Source organism: Metopolophium dirhodum, chromosome 3, assembly GCF_019925205.1.
Source record: "Metopolophium dirhodum isolate CAU chromosome 3, ASM1992520v1, whole genome shotgun sequence".
NCBI lineage: Eukaryota > Metazoa > Arthropoda > Insecta > Hemiptera > Aphididae > Metopolophium > Metopolophium dirhodum.
Window position 1 is genome coordinate 31,780,218 of NC_083562.1, and position 20,449 is coordinate 31,800,666.

At 28.3% G+C, this 20,449-nt stretch overlaps 3 protein-coding genes across 6 annotated transcripts; 2 read left to right on the forward strand and 1 right to left on the reverse strand.

Annotated features, from left to right (window-relative positions):
• The first annotated feature begins 212 nt into the window (after positions 1-212).
• LOC132941401 (GPN-loop GTPase 3) lies at positions 213-2,922 on the forward strand. Its single transcript, XM_061009439.1, has 6 exons — positions 213-407; positions 479-568; positions 982-1,178; positions 1,242-1,456; positions 2,295-2,400; positions 2,463-2,922. Exons 2-6 carry the CDS (start codon positions 524-526, stop codon positions 2,743-2,745), a joined length of 846 nt encoding a protein of 281 aa, XP_060865422.1. The 5' UTR covers positions 213-407; positions 479-523; the 3' UTR covers positions 2,746-2,922.
• A 21-nt stretch (positions 2,923-2,943) lies between these two features.
• Positions 2,944-6,162, reverse strand: LOC132941403 (protein phosphatase 1 regulatory subunit 7-like). Of its 2 annotated transcripts, none has more exons than XM_061009440.1 (6): positions 6,007-6,162; positions 4,009-4,157; positions 3,765-3,944; positions 3,531-3,694; positions 3,359-3,459; positions 2,944-3,080 (listed from the first exon to the last, which is right to left on the reverse strand). In XM_061009440.1, exons 1-6 carry the CDS (start codon positions 6,064-6,066, stop codon positions 3,030-3,032), a joined length of 705 nt encoding a protein of 234 aa, XP_060865423.1. In that variant the 5' UTR covers positions 6,067-6,162; the 3' UTR covers positions 2,944-3,029. The 2 variants fall into 2 exon arrangements, with proteins under 2 accessions (XP_060865423.1, XP_060865424.1); XM_061009441.1 differs by having other exon boundaries at positions 6,046-6,125.
• A 1,453-nt stretch (positions 6,163-7,615) lies between these two features.
• Positions 7,616-20,412, forward strand: LOC132940915 (glutamate receptor ionotropic, delta-1). Of its 3 annotated transcripts, XR_009664109.1 has the most exons (9): positions 7,616-8,068; positions 8,542-8,660; positions 8,795-8,977; positions 13,384-13,542; positions 13,798-13,975; positions 15,230-15,529; positions 16,300-16,477; positions 19,126-19,648; positions 19,711-20,412. XR_009664109.1 is itself a non-coding variant. In XM_061008719.1 (8 exons), exons 1-8 carry the CDS (start codon positions 7,975-7,977, stop codon positions 19,586-19,588), a joined length of 1,674 nt encoding a protein of 557 aa, XP_060864702.1. In that variant the 5' UTR covers positions 7,616-7,974; the 3' UTR covers positions 19,589-20,412. The 3 variants fall into 3 exon arrangements, 2 of the variants coding, with proteins under 2 accessions (XP_060864702.1, XP_060864703.1); XM_061008719.1 differs by having other exon boundaries at positions 19,126-20,412; XM_061008720.1 differs by lacking the exons at positions 19,126-19,648; positions 19,711-20,412 and adding an exon at positions 17,831-18,213.
• Positions 20,413-20,449: the final 37 nt, after the last annotated feature.

A 20,449-nucleotide genomic window follows, 5' to 3' on the forward strand; every position in this document is an offset into this window, starting at 1 on the left:
AGGGGTGAGCATGCTTGGTGAATCACCCTGTATACTTAGTTAATACTTTAAATACTTGAATTCTTTAATAAGAATGAAAAGTTGAAAATTTGAAATAAAACCTTTTAATTTATAGGAAAAAGTTCCAATCTTGGAACAAAAGTCCTTTGGAACAAATGTTTTATGGAACAATTAATACTATCGTGTTATCACTTTTCAGCTTAACACCAATACACTACAAAAGATAAGAATCGAAAACAACTATAGTATTGTTCTCTCTAAAATATGAGTACACTAGCCACCACGATTTAAGATAGTCGCTATTATTGTCTACCTATGTTAAACCTAATTTTGATATTTTGATTTAATAATTATAATTAATATTATACTACCAATTATTTATTATCTTTTATTCCTTTAGATAAAACGTAATTTATATTATTTAATTTAATAAATTCAAATTTTTGTTACCTATAAAAATAATTAATTTATTATTTAGGTATTTGTTGTATAAACTATAAATTAAGTTACATCAATATAAACAATGAGGTATGCTCAGTTGGTGATGGGACCAGCCGGAAGCGGGAAGGTAAATTTTTAATAATTTACAGTGCTAATCTATGTATTATTTTATTAATTTAGTAAAATGTTTATTATCCTCATTTAATTGTATTTGGACTTGAATTTTTGTATTTTTTTTTGTTTATATAGCCATAGGTGCAGTTTCTTTGTGTATTTTTAGTTATATCAATATTGTTTGTAAAAATACCAAGTACTATGTACTTAAAATTGCTTAGAAAATAAAACTCTTCAACAAACCACCCTTTGTCCTATTATCTCTTTACAAAATTGGAAATAATCAAAATTTCTTATTGTTAACAACAAACGTTTAGTTTTTATACAAATTTTCTATCATAAATAATCCTTGTGTCCTAATATTGTTGTCTTATTAAATCACTACTGAAATGATAAATTGTAATTATTAATTGTATGTTTATTCAGTCCACATATTGTTCAGCTGTAGCAGAACATATTGAAAATGAAAAAAATTCAGTGATGGTAGTTAATTTGGATCCAGCAGCTGAACGTTTCAAATACTCTCCAACTGTTGATATTCGTGAATTGATTCACGTTGATGATGCTATGGATGATGATATATTGCATTTTGGACCCAATGGAGGATTGGTATTTTGTATGGAGTAAGTAAGCTATTAGGGACAGGTTAAGTATTTTATCTTAACAAAATATTATTTGACTCACAGATATTTAATAGAAAATCAAGATTGGCTTAGGGACCAGTTGGGTGAAGACGATGATGATTATATTCTATTTGATTTGCCTGGACAAATAGAACTATATACTCATATGAAAACTGTTAAACAACTGGCAGAATTACTTCAAAACTGGGGATTCAATGTGTGTTCAGTTATGTTGATCGATTCTCAGTTTATGGTAGATGGACCAAAGTTCATTTCTGGTAATATATATTTATAAAACTTAATTAATAGGGTTTAGATTTTAAAGTGATATTAATAATAACAAAAGCCCTTTAAATGTAAAAAAGCAACTAATGACATTTCAAATATAATTTTTTAACTGTTTTGTTATTTTGTTAATTTAAAAAAACTGGTTTAATTATTTTCAGTTTTTTAATAAAATATTAAATATCTACAATATTATATTTGGATTAATTTATCATCCGATAAACATTGATGGTCACCAGCTAAAATATTTGTTTAGGGGAGTCCCTACTTGTTAGAATGTTACGAAACGTTTTTAAATACTACTTGGGTAGTATTACCCACCCATCATAGGTATGGCCCAAGGGGAGGAGGGGGTTATCATTAGATTGGTCAAGCTCAATTTGCACATTGTCTAAATAATATGCCTAAAACTTGTACAGTAAAAGAGCTGAAAAATATAAGGTTATATTTTTAAAAACATTATTATGTTTATCTCTTCCGACCAGTGGTGACGAACTAAAATTAATTTGGAGTTGCTACACAGTTGAGTACCCACAGACCCTCACCCATCGAATAAAATTGTGGGCGGTCGCCTCTCTTGGATTATAGGTTCGGCGCCACTGCTTCCAACATATTGCTGTCATGTATCGATAATTTATAATAATATCATGCATAAAATGGCATACTCTCTAAAATACATTTCATTAAGCTTATCATTAATGAAAAAAACATTTTAATATTGCCCTGTGTGAGATTTGATCTTGTGGTTAAGAATTGCATGAATTAGCATTTAACATTTGTATAATATTATTTTGATTATTTTTAAACATATTTTGTAAAATTAAATTATAGGAACAATGGCTGCTTTATCAGTTATGATAAACTTAGAACTTCCGCATGTTAATGTTCTTTCTAAAATGGACTTACTTAGTAAAACAGCTAGAAAACACTTGGACAAGTAATCATTTGTTTTATTTATTTTTATGTTTTTTTTTTAAATTAAAAAATTGTTCAATTTAGTTATTTAGAGCCAGATACTCGTGCATTGCTGTCTGATGTAAAAAATCATACAACCTGGGGAAAGAAATATCGGTATTTATCTAAATGTATTGGTAAAATGATCGAAGACTACAGTCTTGTCCAATTTGTACCATTAAACATAAAAGATGAAGAAAGTATTTCTGGTTTACTATATACTATTAACACAATGATTCAGTATGGCGAAGATCAAGATGTTCGGATGACTGATTTTGATCAACAAGATTCAGATGATAATGCAGGAGGCGCTGAAGAATTTGATTAGAGTTAAAGTAGGTTACACATTTTTAGTGATACAATTTATGTATAATTAAATTTGGATAATGTTTTGAATGTGTAACCGTTAACATTATTATTAATTGTGAAGACTGTGTTATTATTATTAAAGTTATACATTGATTAAATTGAGAAAATAAAAAAAAAAATATGTGTAACTATAGAATTTAATCTGTGCGCTTTATTTCACTTAATCACTATATTAATAAAATACCATAATGTTAAACTAGTTTTGTAATTTAGAACTGTTCTCTACTCCATAATATAATTTATTTACTTCTTGTCATCATTTGATACTTTATGTGTATCTCCAAACTGTACATCCTATAAAATAAAGTACTTTTGTTACCTGTTTGTGTTAGATAAAACATAAAACAAATTATTGCATCAAACTATCAAATATTATATATTTCTAGAAACATTTTACTTTAAATAATTTATTTTCACTATTGTAGTGTTATTAACACGACACTAGCTAACATTACATTTTTATACTTAATTTATCATGATAATTATTATTATTTATTACCTACTCATATAGTCATGAATTTTTTTTATACTTAATGTTCTAAAGGTATAGATATTTATTACCTATATATTACCTTATTTCCACTGTAGTTGGTTTTTCTACTTCGTAATGCAGCAGTAATATTGCCACAAACTATTGATTCAATGGTCAATTTGGGTTTAACTTGTTCAATTTCTTTTTATTAAAATTATCAATATTAATACCTTTTTTTTCTGGTTAAATAAAATATATATAAAATATCTTACCTAAAGTTTGATTTCCATTAAAATGATTTAGGTTTGGTAAAATGTTGCGGACATTTTTCTCGAAATTTTCAACTTTAGCCACTGGACATCCCGACAAAGATAAACATTGTAATTGTTCGCAAAAGTTTAAAAAGTGTAACCTTGTCAAATCCATGATTTTATTTCTATAAAATTTGCTTTAGTCAAAATTGTAAACAGATTTAATATGATACCTATTTGATAAAATATACCTACCTAGATAAGTCTAGAGTGGTGAGTTTAACCAGTGTAGAGCATAGCATTAGGTCACTAATATCATTGTCAGAGGCAAATAACTCTTCCACGTTTGGTATGTTCCAAACTCCATCCAATGACTTTAGGTTGCATGAGGCTACTTTTAAAACTTTCAAATTATCAAGTTTAAAAGCAAAATCTCTGTGTAGAAACATTGTGTTTCAATTAAATTTTCTTTAGCTTAATTTATTACTGTAGAAATAACCTGAATGACGGAAGGAAACTGTCTGTCAAATCAAGCTCCACTAGATTTGGTACATATGTACCCAGCATACACAAACGATTTACAGACATAGGAGCTTGTAATTTAAGTGAAGTGATTTGATCCAAATTTCTGTTTTTGACGGTATCCTCCTTAAAATTCAACATTTGGTAATGTAAGTTAGTATTTTACTTGTGCAGGGTATAGCAATATTGTAGATTATATAAATACATAACTAAGCATAAAAAAGGTGGATAAGTGGATGTCGCTCTGCTGTACAGTAGGTTACAAGTGGGTCACTGTAATGGATGGTGTTAAATTTGAATTCAATGATATAATATCATTGTATAAGAAAAACGATTCTGAGCGAAAACGGTCAGTCAGCCTATGATATTACCAAGTATATTTGATGATATTATTGTGAATAAAGTAATTTATAAATAACCTATTTACGTGGAGCCTTGTTTTCAATTTTCAATCCTTAGCTATAAAAGTTGAAAATTTTATAAATTTTTAACTACAAAATAATTATTAAATTATAAATTTGATAAATTCTGTCCAAATTTGATCTTTAAATGCTTATAAAAAAAAACTGTGCCTATGTATTTTCAATATTTTTCAACTGCTATTGTAAAAATATATCAGGAGTCTTGTATTAAATTTTTACACTTTTTGGCCCAACAGATAAAACTTTATTGATATTTATAGAAAAAAAAACTAAAAAAATTGAAAACTGAAAATGCCCGTAAACAGCTCAAAAAGTGTCAAAATATTTTCAAAATTGTATGGTGTATAGGAAATGCTAATATAAACATTCAGTGAAATTTTCATGTATCTACAGTTATTCGTTTTTGAATTACAAGAAAATAAGGAAATCGGTACATGAGAAATCGAGTGAATATCTAATGTTGTAAAAATATGAATTTAAAACGCTCATAAAAATTTAATTTGACTTTCTTGTAGAAATTTTTTTTTTGATAAAGTTAGACAAACTTATGAGGAATCTTGTATTAGATTTTAAAATCTTAGATTTAAAAAGAAAATTTTTTATGAATTTCTAACTCAAAATAATTTGCAAATTTTCGTGATTTTTCCGTATTTTTTCAAGATTTGAACTTTAAACGTGTATAAAAAAAAACTGTGACTAAGGATTTTTAATTTTTTTCATCTGCCTTTGAAACAATAACCTAGGAGCCTTCTATTAAATTTTCAAGCTTTTTTACCCAACAAATAAAATTTTATTGATATTTATAGAAAAAAAAACTAAAAAAATTGAAAACTGACAATGTCCGTAAACAGTTCAAAAAAAGTCAAATTATTTTCAAAATTGTATTGTGTATAGAAAATGCAAATATAAACAACCAGTGAAAATTTCATGCATCTACGGTCATTTGTTTTAGAGTTACACCAATAACCAAAATCGATTTTGTTAAAAATCGATTTTGCGTAAAAATTCCCGTTTTTCCTTAATTTTTCTTTTGTTTTTCACATCGCTTTTGAAAACTACTGGGAAATTAAAATCCCCAATGCACCAACGATATTCACTTTCCCATCGAACAAGATACTGAAGTCGAAAATCGAAGCATTATTTCGACTACTTATCGTGTACACAGACACAAAAATAAAAAAATAAAAAAAAAATAAAAAAAAAAATAAAAAAAAAAACACACATCATTGTAAAATCAATACATTCATCGTTTCACTCAGAATCTAAAATTGGTTAAAATATAATATTGTATTTTAAATGTTGAGGGAATGTGAAGAATTATTTCTTTTTAATAGACCAAGTTACTAGAATAAATATTTTAAAAAAATGTAACTAAAATAAGCATGTATAATATATTCATGTAGGTATGCACAAATATTTTTTAAATTTACCTACTTTACGTATTATGTAATACCTATATATTTGGTTTTCATTCTATTACCATATTTTATCACTGCATTTTTGAAACAATATAATTATTAATAGATGTTATTAAATAATTTATAATAACCTACCAATAGTGTTGTTATACCCATATTTCTGTTGTTGTTTACCTCGTCCAAGTATGATTCCATATTTTTAATAAAGTCTATAAATATTTACATAGGTACCTACATAGTGCAATAGTACATACTATAGTAATTCAACTATAATAATTTTATTATAGGTCTCAAATATTGTTTCTTCTTTTATACTTATGTTCGTGTCTCGGCCAGTTTCTATGGTTACCGTTGTTGAATCATTATAATATTCACAAAAAACTACCCAATGGATTAAATGGTACCTAGTTAATAATTTATTATATTATTTTGCTATTTTTCTTCATAAAAGTATAATGGTTCAAACACGCATATCTAAATTCAAGTAATTTTATTATAGTGATGTGCATTTATACAATTATTTTATACAATCGTATACCTAATATTTTACTTTATATTTAATTATCTACAAATACCAAAAGTATTATGATTTATGATTGTTAAAATTGTTATTCATTAAATGATTACGTATAGCAATTGTGTCTTGGTGTCTTGCCGTCTTGATCCTAATATTTATTGATAAATTATATTTATCTCACAGACATCTATATAGTATGATAGATATCTGTGATTTATCTTTAATTAAAATAATTATCATTCTCTACTATTTTTTTAATGTGAAGTTACCACCTAGTAGCTAGTAGTCTAAATAGTATCTATATCTTCACATTTACTTAACACACGCATCTCTGTATTTTTATAATTTTATCATTGTTAAATGTAAAAGTACTATTTAAAGTAGGCAACGCAAATGTTTGGGGAGATGTTCACTAAGTTAATTCAAATTTGGTTGCAATTTTCCACCCTCGTATTTCAGGTACCACTGTACATTATTACAATATTGGCTACAACCACGGTTTAAGATATAATGGACTGGTGGTCTTAAATTCTCCCCTCCCGCTTCAGAACTAGGATATATCCGCCATTGTTACAACTGTCACGGAATCGTCTATATCCAGATTTAGATACAGGACAGAATCACTCGCCGTTCATCCTCTCCGGTCCCCGGTGAAATGTCGTGAAAGTCATCTCACTCGTCGTAGAAAGGAACGGCATTCTCGGTATCTATACCCTTCGGTGAACATCAACGCAGTCGCATCGTAACAAATCGAGGGTAGGTACACGTGTCAAACGTTAGTGTTTAACGGTGAATATTCGATCGGTGTTACCGTCAAACACGAAGAATGACCCAGCTCTGACCAGTGGCCGAAGTTATATTCAGCTGCATGCCATATTAGAAGCCCCATACAGTCAAGGGCCCACCGTGAGTTCGCACGGCGTCATGTAGGGCAGCCCGACCCCGGGGTGCACTGCAGTATACGTATAAGTATATTCAACTCGAAAACACATTATCTTAATCGGAATATTTGACTGAACATAAATATAATATTTAGGTGCCTTTGCGGCCACAACATACTTATAATAATTGGTCATCGGCAAACAATGATTAGATATACCTACCATTAATTATACTTGGAACTGATTACGGATAATTATGCGTAGCTTATTATACCTATGTGCCGTACATTCCGAATAGTAAACACTTACTGAATATTGAAAGAAAACGTATTGGTTTTAACAATAATTTAATAATATGGCACTCTCGCCGTCGTGTGCAATAATATATTATAAACGCGCACGATATTCAATTATTCTGTGACACCATAATATAATATGTACTTACGTTCGCACGGTAATCGTTAATATTTAACACACGCGTTTCATTATTTTAAAACCTATATGTAACATTTTGCCCGATTGTTACGGTTAAGTAAACATCCTTTGGGTGCAATCATATTTTATTCAACGTAGGGAGACAGTTTTGACAGCACGACTCGAAATAAATCACGGGGGTTAGCGTCGGACACACGGAGACAACAGTAGTCACTCATCAATCGCCGAACCTCCCATAAGAACTTAATAATTTTATAAACCATCAATTCTATGGCGCTGACCAATACATTGTTGTTGGCCCTTTGCGCCAATTGGCCGCCGCCGAACACTACAGAAACCACTTTACCGCCGCCGTGGAAATGGAGTGAGTTTAAGGCTGCCAATTTCGCATACATATTATATTATGATTGTGGCATTTTTCCGTTCAAACGATATTGTTCCTCAAATACTTGATTTCTACACTTACGGTAGACTTATTTTGTCTTATGTTGTATGTTTGAACAAAAATTGAATTCAGCAAAAAAATGTCCACAGACATGAACAGAACACTTTCCATTTTTATTTTTTAGAAATAATAAGAATACAATTTTTAAAAGTGTTCCATACGAGATAAATATATATATAGACATTCTCCTGCTGAATTCAAATATTTTCAGAACCGAAATCGAACAACGTGAACTAATTTTAATTTTATTAAAACTTTCAAAATATATAACATAGGTTGATTACAGTAAGAATAATACTTAACTTGTATTCCCCAAAAATGAAGAAATGCATTATAATAGTCGTAAGGACTAAGCAGTGAGCCGTATCCGTTATTTATTTATTTTGATTTAGTTTCTGAGCACAATGCAAAATTCATCAATAGTTCCGAATATCAGTGTGATCTTAAAAACAACTTTCAGATTCAATACGAAATACTGAGGGGTAAACGGTTGAAAATCGCAACATTTCCAGTAAGTGCACTTATAACAATTAAAAATAATTCTAAATTATATTACTATAAGCATACAAATTGAAGTACTTAGTTTTAATTAAAAAATAATTTCTGAAAAGTTTATTAAGTCAAATACGTCTTTCTGTTTCACAGAATTCAAAACCTTTGAGTTGGGTTACAAGAGAAATCAACGGTACGCTTATCGGCCACGGGATTGCATTTGAAATTGTGGAAACGCTTCGTCAACGATATGGATTCACATACGATGTGGTGGTACCAACAAGAGAAACTTTGTTAAATGAAAATGGCAGCATCATCTACATGCTAGTTAATGGGGTGAGGAAAACATTTACTTAAAACAAATTAATTCCATTTTTTTATATTTAATAACAAATGGGTTATTGCATAATTTTTAAAAATATTAAATTTTTTCTACTGTCTAATTTGAAACCCAATTCTTATAGACGAATTGACGATTTATATGTTTGGACTTGAATATTATATATAGATATATAATTATATATATATATTAATTACTACTTTATAGGTAATAGGTAACCTGCTATGGGTTCGATAGTTTTCTTAAAATTTGTATATAATATCAAGTTAAGTATAAAAATAATACTTCCATAAATTCAGTTTCGTTAGTTAATAAAATATCATTGTTCAAGTGTATTTTATTTATTATTATTTGGATTTTTTAAACTCGAATCTCAAGAGGATAAAATAATTCAACAGTGGTGTAATTGGGGGGGGGGGTGGTATCCCCTCCCTCATGACTTTTTAAAACTTGCGAACCATTTTGGATTACATACTTATTTAACTCTAAATATTATTATTTACTTAAGGTGTACTATAGTAGTATATTTTATAGAAATAATACATAAAACCCGACTCCCCTATGAAGGCAGTACCTACATGACTAAGATAATATTACTTCGTAACAAACACTAATCACTATTACACAAATATATTGAAAAACGCATAACAATAAAGTTTAGCTCCCAAGTGATTTTGAAATGTTTTTTTGAAAACCTATGTATTTAACCAAGTCAATGAAGCAACAAGAATTTTTTGGTCGGCAGTCGGCCTTCGTTTTAAAGTTATAACCTTTTGAAGTTTGTAATTCTGAGTATTTTACGTCTAGGTAGATTATTCCACGAATCTACGTAAATTTATTAAATAGTTTAAAATTATTTATTTTAATGTGTAAACTGTGCATGCGTTTGAACATGTACTTACATTATACAGATTAAAATGGTTGTACACTTGTACTGAAAGGTGCTTATAATGGTATAAACCAACATTTGTTTTCTTTAATGGTGGTAGGGGGTAAATCAGTAAATGTATTAACCCCCTCCCCCTATAAACATTACCGAATTGAGCAAACACTGCAATTTAACTTAAGTAATTTTCGAGTTATTTACTTTTTTTTGTAGATAGGTATTTCAAATATAACTTAGTAGGTAGGTATATATAGGTAATACAAATCGACTGTTAGAAGAGAAAATTGATTTTCACTCGTTAATTTCATTTCATTTGGTTTCACCTCGATGAATCATGGTGTCAGTGACGTATTTAGAAATTTGTCATGGGGAGGGTCCAGATAATTTTTAGAAAACAGAGCCGTGGGGGGCAAAGTCCCCCACACCACCCAATTACTCTTTATTAAATATATATACCATATTTACAAAACGATTTAAAATTTTTGAGTTTTTAATTATTAAATAATAATATGTACAAAACAAATTTAAAAAAGGTTAAATTTGTTAATGGTAACTTTTTGGTAAAGTGGATGTCGCTCTGCTGTACAGTAGGTTACAAGTGGGTCACTGTAATGGATAGTGTTAAATTTGAATTCAATAATATAATTATAATATCATTGTATCAGAAAAACGATTATGAGCGAAAATGGTCAGTCAGCTTATGATATTACTGATAAGCAAAGCGTTAGAAATTAAAATCACATTTTTAGCGGTTTTTTATAATTTGTCGGTGGTTTTTCCCGTGGCATTAAATAACTATTGAGGAAATCAAAAAATGACTTCCCTAAAGTACCATCTTGATCCAATAGCAAACATAATATACTACATATTTAAACCAAAGCACTGCTTCTGGTAGAAATTTTGTATACAGGAAAAAAAAAATAATAAACACCATTGTACAATCACTAGCTTCATCGTTCCGCTCAGAATCTAATATAGTTAAATAAAAATGAACTGGGTATTTTTCAACCATTTTCGGTACAAACCGATAACAAAAAAATCATGATTTCAATTGAAAATGTTGATAACTGAAGCTTCGAAAATTGTTCACAAAATTTTTCGTATTGTATGATAAAATTTGTTTTTCTTAATCATGTAAGAACACAACATTTAACATGTATGAGTCACTAGTCAATGGGTGGGGGGTCCGGACCCCATAGACCCCCCTGTAAATACGCCACTGCGTGGTGTAAACATTAATATAACTATTTTTAAATTTTGTTTTTGTTCATATTGTTGTTTTTAACCATTTTCAGTTTCAATTTTTAATCTAATTTTCCCTTTTTGTCCTATTTCATTTTCATTTAAATTTTCTACAAATTTTAGTAAATCATTTTGTAATACAATTTAAATTGTTTAATAATTATTCCAATAAAATTGAATGACATTTTCAATCGAAGGTTAACTTTTTTGACACGGTTGAGGGTAATTCTAACATTTTATGCTACACGGAGAGCGTTTCCTTGACGTCATCGTGTTAACTGTTGAGCCTGGGAGCCTAAAATATTATTGTATTTTTCTGACCGATTACACGTTACAGTTGCCATGACAACCAAACAATAACAATGTTATGAAGATTGAAGTTCCTATAGGTTGGCCCTATAGCAACCGATGATTAATATAATTATTAGCAACCTCATTATACTTTTTTAGTTTCTGAGCGTAACGATGAATGTAGGTAGGTTAGGTTAGGTTAGGTTAGGTTAGGTTAGGTTAGGTATACTATAGGTAGGTTAGGTAACCTATATTCAATTTATAAGACATACATATAAATACCGATGTATCTACATCCAGTATTGATTTTTCTTGATTTTTTTTCTAAAAATTGCTTTGTGGGGGTTGTTTGATATCGGCATGATAGGTATGCAAATTTTTTTTGGAATCGATAAAATCTTAATCCTTTTCTCCAATTTCTAGACCGATTTTCTTCCATTCAGGCTTAAATGATTTTCTCGAAATCCTGTAGTTTGGCCTGCACAACACAACCTTGATAAACAATAATCATAATATTGATAATCGTAATAAAATCCTACCATTTTCATTATTGTTAGTCACTACGGTTTTGCGCATAATATGCAATGTTGGTCACAACTATGTTTGCCTAGGCAATAGCTGAAATATGACGTTTTGCCCAAAACATTTTACACCATATCGTATGAGTAGTTCGCGTTTTGCCCCGAGCATTTCTAAAGTTTGCCCGATTTCAACTTTTTCTCGTAACATACCTATATACACTTTGAAGGAAAAGTTATAAAATTCGAGTTACCTAAAGGTTTTCAATTTTCATTTTATCAAGGTTCAAGTTATCGTTACTCTTACTGTATTAATATATAATCATAATTGACTGAACACAACAAAAATATTATAATTATTATACATTTTTGATATTGAAAACAATGTCAATTAACTTGAGTTATAAAATAATTAAATATAAGGTGATGCTACGCAATAATTGTGTATCTTAAAACTTACTCAAGCATAATATTCGCTATATAGAAGTCATGTAAGTAAAAATGAATAAATATTTGATGTTGGTTTATTGAAGATGAATAAATTATTCCAAAATAAACTAAATTATCAATAATAGACAAAATGGTAGATAATATAAAAATACTTATTTTCATTTTAGGTACTAGAACTTATCTAGTTAGGTAGTATAGTAGGTAACATAACGTATTTATTTTTAAATTAACAAGAATTTTATGTAGTTTTTGCATAAATTGAATAAATAGAAATTAATAAATATTTTAAAATGTTTAATAATATGATGATTTATAATAAAAATGAATATTACAGCCATTAGGACAATAGAAATGGAATACAATAATGTATATTGGTATAATCAATGGTAATACATATTTTAAATCTTTCCCATAATATTATGTTTATTCCATATATTACATCGATTACTAACTTCATTATAAATTAAAACTCTTCCTCATTATTTTAATTGCTTTATACACAAAAAAATAATCATTTGCCAACCGTCACTTGTTTAAAAAAAATGAAAATCAATATATTTAAAGTTAGGTACTAGGTAGTAGGTATATATAAATATAATATCTATATATACTTATAATAATTATCAACATGCAATGGACATAATTTATTAGAGTGCAAAATAATATTTAAATAACTATTTAATATAAAAGCTGAGGAAAAACAAGTTTGTGTTAACATGATTTGTATAAAAAAAAATAAAAGACATGTAGTTTGAAAATAATTATACGTGATTTATATTATCATGTTTCAGTGGCCCATGATTTTTGATTACATTTTACTATTTTAGTGAATACATTTTTTATGCAACTTATAAATAAGAGTATTATAATACGTTGTACCAGTTTTGCATGTTACATGCATTTTTATTAGGAAAATATAAATTTATTTTTTATGATTATCTACTTAATTTATTCTTAAATATTATAGGTACATCTATTATGTTATGGTATGTATTATATTTATATATTGTTTAAGGAAGTAGATATGGCAGCTGCTTTTATACCAGTTTTGCCGGGGCTGGACGACATTGTCAAGTGGGGCATTGATTTGACTCAGTTTCAATACGTTGTGCTTATGAAAAGACCTAAAGAAAGTGCTACTGGATCTGGTCTATTAGCACCTTTTGAAATTGAGGTAGTATTATTATAAAAGTCTCTAGTTGAATTATCGATGATAATGATTAATGAATATTATAATGATACTACAGAAAATATAATAATTTGTATTACATTATAATAGTTAATCAATAACTTAATATCTTTTTTTTAAAGTGTTAAATGTATAAAACTACTTTTTGTTTATTTGAATCAAGTATAAGTATATAATTTATTGATCCATTAATATTATAACTCAAAAATTGACGTATTATAATATATTGGCCTTTTATAGGTGTGGTTATTAATTTTGATGTCACTGATAGCAGTGGGTCCAATTATTTACGGCATTATGATGTTAAGACATAAACTCTGTGGTCACGATTCAGGGATAATATATCCAATACCCACGTGTGTTTGGTTCGTATATGGTGCATTAATGAAACAAGGATCATCTTTGAATCCAGATACTGGTACGTACCTACTACCTATAGTTCGTTAAGCGGATGCTTGATTATTTTTATTTATTTTATTTTATAAATTAACGCCAATTGACTTTTACAAAGATAGAAACATAATACAATTATATTACAAAATAAATACATAATAAGCTTTAAAGTAAACATATAAGAACGATATAATAGTGATAGTAATTATATAAATACTAAATAGCCTAGGCCCTAGGTACGATTTTTTTTTATAAAGTATACGAATCGTATACGCGCATAGAATGCTAGGGTGCGTTAGCGGCGAAGTTAGATTATTATAATTATTAACTATCTTTAATATACAACCAAATACTATTAATTTGAATATCGAACTGTTGTAATAATGTGCACTAACTATATAATATAGTTGTATAAATAATAATTAGGCCCCACGTGTAGGTTAGGTACATATTATACATAGTTGTTACCACGGCTGTATATGTAGGTATAGAATAAATGTAGTAATTATTATCTACCTATATAATATACAGGGGCTAAGTTTATATTTATTATTCAAGTAGTTATAGTAATGTACATTTATAAAATTATTTGATACAACTGTATAATATTTTATTTTATATTTAACTAGTTGATTTCGCGCACTTTGTTGCACGTACAAAATTACAACTCTTGGAAAAAATGTGATTGTTTTTTTCATCATTTTTTTATTTTATTTTATGTAAACATTTATATTAATGTTTCTATTAAGTATTATGTATCGTAGGTAAGTATCGTTTAGTTTATAAAAACGTATTTCATTACTTATGATTATCTTCATTACTTATTATTTTGTCGTATAAACTCAACACAATTTAAATTCTGAAAAAGTGCTAATTGAGTAATAAAAATGAGAAATTTGGATGTAAATTAAATTAATAATATTGGGTACAAATTATTTACTACTAATTTAAAGATTATAGTTTATAAGTACAAGAACCTACCCCTCCTCCACTATAGGTTGTGATAACGCAATTCGATTAATATTTTTGAGTAATAAGAATTAGGTATTTAAGTTTATATAAAACGTTCAAAATAGTATACAGGTGGCACGCAGTATTCTTTGCCATTTTGTGTCACTTTAAGCCCTATGTATATATTTTCTATACATATATGATATAAGAACTTACCTAGGTGTATGAATAAATAATACATTTGTAAATCATAAATTTGCATCTGATATTCTGATGTTTGGTTATAAAATTAAATACTTTTAAGATTTTATACTAAACGTTTGTATAGATTCTGCAAGACTCATATTCGCCACATGGTGGATATTCATAATGATATTGACTTCATTCTATACAGCCAATTTGACTGCGTTTTTAACACTCTCCAAATTTACTTTACCCATAAAAAGAATAGATGATATTGCGAGTAATGAGTACCGATGGATTTCTTCAGAGGGTAGCGCCGTCGAGTACATCGTCAAGGTGGATAACGATCTGAAGCCACTCAAACAATCAATGTTTGAGGGAAATGGTCAATTTATGGTTATAAATATCGACGAAATTGATACAATTTTAAAACATATTTCGTCAGGTAAGAAAATAAAATATAATATGTAATATATTTTTTATTTTTTTGATGGATATAATTCATTTTTTAATATATAATTATATGGTATAAAATTTAGTTGCTTCGATTCTATATACTGTATGTCTGTATATGAAATTACTCAATAAGCATAACTTTGTGCCATAGCCATTTACCTTCAAAAATCAGATATACCGTATTCCTCCACATTGTCACACTCTTATTTATTTAAATCGGTACCTATCATCTTCTAAATATTCCTCTATATATTAGTAATTACTAATTAGTATCTACATGTAAATATCAAATATGAAATATGAAATAAATAAAAATAAAAATTATTGCAATACAATATATCAATGTAGTAAAATAATAATTTAGAATAAACTGAAATACCTATATAATAACTTCAAATTAAAATATAATTTACAAATTGACGGCAATTTGTTATTCACGTATATATTATTAATATTAGGAATGTTATGCATAAAAATACAAATCAAATAATTTAATTTCATAGTTTCATACATAGTACGAATAAAATAAATATTTTTTATGTTTGGAAAATGAATAAATACGATCTTAATAAATTTGAAAGAAAATGGACATGATTCTAGTGAAACAAAATGTATGGAGGAAAATGTAAAGTAGGTACCTACCTATATATTTTTGTGAAGGAAAATGAACAGTAAAGGAAAACGGTATCTAATTTTTGGAAAAAAATGTTCCACCCTACTTTTGAATAAACATTTTTTTCACATTATACAAAATTATAGGAACGTTGCTTCTACACGATAAGAATTGGTTAAATTTTTTAATGTTGCGCATCGAAAGGTCAATAACGGATGACAAGGAACGGTGTCGCTATGTGTTGACTACAGATCCATATTTGACAAGATCAATGTCATTTGTCTATCCTAAACACAGTATTTTACCACCACTTTTCAATCCAATGTAAGTGTTTATTCGCACAATTATCTACTTACATACCTATTATAATGTAATAGGTAATACATACTATAGTCTATAATAAATGTTACTTTACTAAGTTTTGGAAAATCTAAAATGAAATGATAAATAAATTATTATTTATATTTACAATTTAATGCATTTATTATATAGAATGCCTGGGTGCTCAACCAGACGTCCTATAAATTATAATATTCCTCTCAGTGGTAGTTTGAAGGGAGGGAATGGGCACCCCCATCATCTCCTCTTTGGAACTTGTTTAATTTATTCCTTTAAATATATTATGTAAATATTGAAAAATAATAATTTACGGCATTCATTGACAGTATCTATATTATACAAGATTCAAAATATAACAATAATATGAAAATCATGTATGCTTGAATAGTATTTGGCAAGAGGAAGCATAATATATACTATTATTTATTGAATATTTTGTTTGTGCCAAGATACTCTATCTGCCCCCGTCCCCTTGAATTTTCTTTAAACTGTTAATATTCCTTTTAGTCATAGGTACTTACGCATACGATATATGAGCTACCTGCTAATTTTAGTATACAATTAAAATATAATCAGCAATTATATACTCATATAATATAATACTGTAATTTAAATTTAATTTAAATTTCTACTATAAAAGTTGCTTATCAATATTTAATACCCAATGATTAGTATTATCTATTTTACAAAATTTTTTTACTCGAAAGAAGTATTGAATATAATAGAAGGAGAAGGATATCTTGTTACTTAATAGAATTAATGTAGGTATACAGAAATTGTTTGATTAATTATATTTGTTATACGTCGTAATGTTATACTATGAAATAAATAATAAATATGTATAACAATAATGTTATATATTTTACAACTTATTAGTTTTTATGGTCAGTAAATATAACTAGTTAATGGTAAACTATATAGTATTAGCGAAAGGTTATCTTATCGAAACTTGGTAATAGTAAAATAGTAAGACGATGGTTAAAATATTTAATAGTAGAATAATAGTTTATTTAATTTAATTATTTTTATAATAGATAGATGACGTATAATATTGTTAGTATTTTTTTGGTCAAAGGATCCGGGTAAGATTGGTACACAAAAAATTGTCAAACAAATTGTCCTGTATTTTGAGAAACGCTAATTATACATACCTAATAATATAACATCATGTACATTAAATGAATGGTAATAATGAATATTTTAAAAAATCATTTTACATTTTTCCTATTTCAATATATTCTGATTTCTACCTTTATTACAGAGAATCTGTCATCGTGTTTGTGAAACGGGCCTAACAAAACAAAATATTAGTTATTCATAATATTTAATATGTTACAGGCAATTTGGTCCTGTCCGAGAAATTTAACCCTAACCTGTTACGTGATAACGAACAAATTAATATTTTATTTAAAATTATTATTACTAATAATTATATATTATTTATAGAAAAAAAAACAAAAACAATGTGAGCAAGTGGGTACCATTTGCTGTATAGTATACGTGTGGGTCACTGTAACAAATGTGTTAAATTACTTAAATCTCTTTACGAAAAACTATTCTGAACGTTAACAGTTTGTCAGCCAATATTAAATATTAATAAGTATATTTTATGATATTTTTGTTATTATAAAGCAATTTATTTTACTATTAGTAATAAAGTAAGTTGAATTAATTTTTGCCGAAAACATTGCACTTGAAAAATGAAAATGTCATTGTGTGTATAAAATATAATAATATACCTACTTTAAAGTTTCAAGTATACACGAATAATATTTTTAATTACAACAAAATAACTAAGATTGTTATGATCCTTTAAAATATCTACCCAAAAAACCGTGTTCATAATATTATAATTTTTTTAGGTTGTTTGGTTACAATATAATATTGAATATATGAATTACTTACAAGAAACCCTGTTTTAAATTTTCAAACCTTAGTTATAAAAATTGAATATTTTATAAATTTTAAACTACAAAATGGTTTGTACATTTTCGTGATTTTGACGAATTTTGTCAAAATCTAAACTTCAAATGCTTATAAGAAAAATTCGTGATAATTTAATATTAATCTTTAATATTTTTAAATTGCTAAATTAGCAACTTATGCGGAAACCTAAATTAAATTATATTATTGTTTTATATTAATTAATTATTTGGTTTAATTTTTTCCAAAAATATTTAGTAATAAAATCAGTTTTTACTTTTTAATTAAAATATATTTAATACGAAATGTAGGACAAAAATTAATTTGTTTGTAATAGCGATTATAGTTGGACGGGCAGAACAAAATTGTCCGTAATATAAAATCATTACAATATAAGTAATAAGTAATAAGTAATAAATTTCCCAGTAGTTTTAAAAAGCTACGTAAAAACAAAAGAAAAATTAAGGAAAAACGGTAATTCTTACGCAAAATCTGATTCTGAAAATCGATTTTGGTTTTTAGTGTAACTCTAAAACAAATGAATATATACATGCAATTTTAACACCTCACATTACAGTAACCCACTTGTAACCTATTGCACAGCAGAGCGACATCCACTTACTCACCTTTTTTCAATTGAAATATTACTATCCTAGAAATTGAATATGATTAAAAATGAAAATGACAATTTTGATATCATGAACGAGCAGAATGCTGTCATACATGGAGTCGGGCATCGTGAGGCATTTGCAGACCAAAGACTTGCCGGAGGCGGTCATCTGCCCGCTGAACCTGGGCAGCAAGGAGAGGCAGCTCCGCAACTCGGACCTGTATACCACGTACGCGGTTGTGGTGTGCGGGTTCTCGATGGCCGCGGCCGTGTTCACGCTCGAGCTGCTGTCCACGCGCACCGGTTGGTTCGTGGCCGCCGACCTCGCCCGCCGCTCGCACGATCCACTGCGCGGTGGCGTGGTCCGGCGCGAGATCGCGATTTTCGGCCAGCCGTCAAAGGCCATGTACCCGTTCAGCCACAGGGACAACGTCATGAACGCCGCGTCCGCCACGCATTTTCCCTTTCGCGGATCGTCGTCCTCGACATCGTTGCCGTCATCGTCGTCGTCGCCGTTTTTGTTGTTGGACGGCAAATCGTCGTTGCGGCGATTTCAGTACTGATCAACCGCTGCAGGCTGATATATAATAATATTCCTAGCTGTATATAACCCGACTTTGCCCGTGAGAAAATAACAAAAAAAAAAATACAGTGCTATTTTATTGGTGTCGTACCTCGGTTTTAGCTAGCTGTGTTGACATACCTCAGACACGGGAAAATTACAACCGGTCTATCTCGCTTTGTGAACTAATTCCATCGAAATGGGCAATCCACCAGCGGTGGTACTCAAACAATTGATAGTCCAATCTCAGTTTTAAAACATTTCATAAATTAATTTACATAATATTATACTTTGTGTAGGTATAATTCAATAAAATATTATTTTATATTATTTTGCACGGGGCCCCGCAATTTGTAACGCCGGCCCTGTTCATAAGTCTTAAGTTTTATTTACCACCGTTAAAAAATATTGAAATGCATATGCACAATATAACATTTGTAAATATAATTGTGTGTATAAAACATAATAATATAGGTACTTTAAACATTTCAAGTACAGGTCACGAATAATATTTTTAAATTACAACAAAATAACTGAAATCGATCTTCTTCGTTACACTCTACACCTTCTGTATAGTAGTATAGTAAAGAAGTTACATACTTTACGACTTTTTTTAAACTAATTTATTTTAGATGTATATTTTTGTTACTTATTTGAATAAATATAAATTATATAATATGGTGAACTTTAAATTTAAATAATATAATATAGATTTTGAAAAATTATAAAGAGAGTGGATTTTTAACACAACAACCTAATAAATACTGTGTGGTTTTGTCCTGTATTATATTTTATGTGCAATATATTTGAACTCTCTATATTATAAGGTAGGGCTTAAGCCCAACTTTAGGGTATAATTTCT

Bases quoted from the DNA above. Each gene is read 5' to 3' on its own strand.
- LOC132941401 (XM_061009439.1), top strand. From the start codon at position 524: ATGAGGTATGCTCAGTTGGTGATGGGACCAGCCGGAAGCGGGAAG. The intron at 569-981 runs GTAAATTTTTAA...ATGTTTATTCAG, and splicing joins GACCAGCCGGAAGCGGGAAG to TCCACATATTGTTCAGCTGT. The intron at 2,401-2,462 runs GTAATCATTTGT...TGTTCAATTTAG, and splicing joins GCTAGAAAACACTTGGACAA to TTATTTAGAGCCAGATACTC.
- LOC132941403 (XM_061009440.1), bottom strand. From the start codon at position 6,066: ATGGAATCATACTTGGACGAGGTAAACAACAACAGAAATATGGGTATA. The intron at 3,945-4,008 runs GTTATTTCTACA...GTTTCTACACAG, and splicing joins AGTTTCCTTCCGTCATTCAG to AGATTTTGCTTTTAAACTTG. The intron at 3,081-3,358 runs GTAATATATAGG...TTTATTTTATAG, and splicing joins CCAACTACAGTGGAAATAAG to GATGTACAGTTTGGAGATAC.
- LOC132940915 (XM_061008719.1), top strand. From the start codon at position 7,975: ATGGCGCTGACCAATACATTGTTGTTGGCCCTTTGCGCCAATTGGCCG. The intron at 13,976-15,229 runs GTACGTACCTAC...ACGTTTGTATAG, and splicing joins ATCTTTGAATCCAGATACTG to ATTCTGCAAGACTCATATTC. The intron at 15,530-16,299 runs GTAAGAAAATAA...ACAAAATTATAG, and splicing joins TTTAAAACATATTTCGTCAG to GAACGTTGCTTCTACACGAT.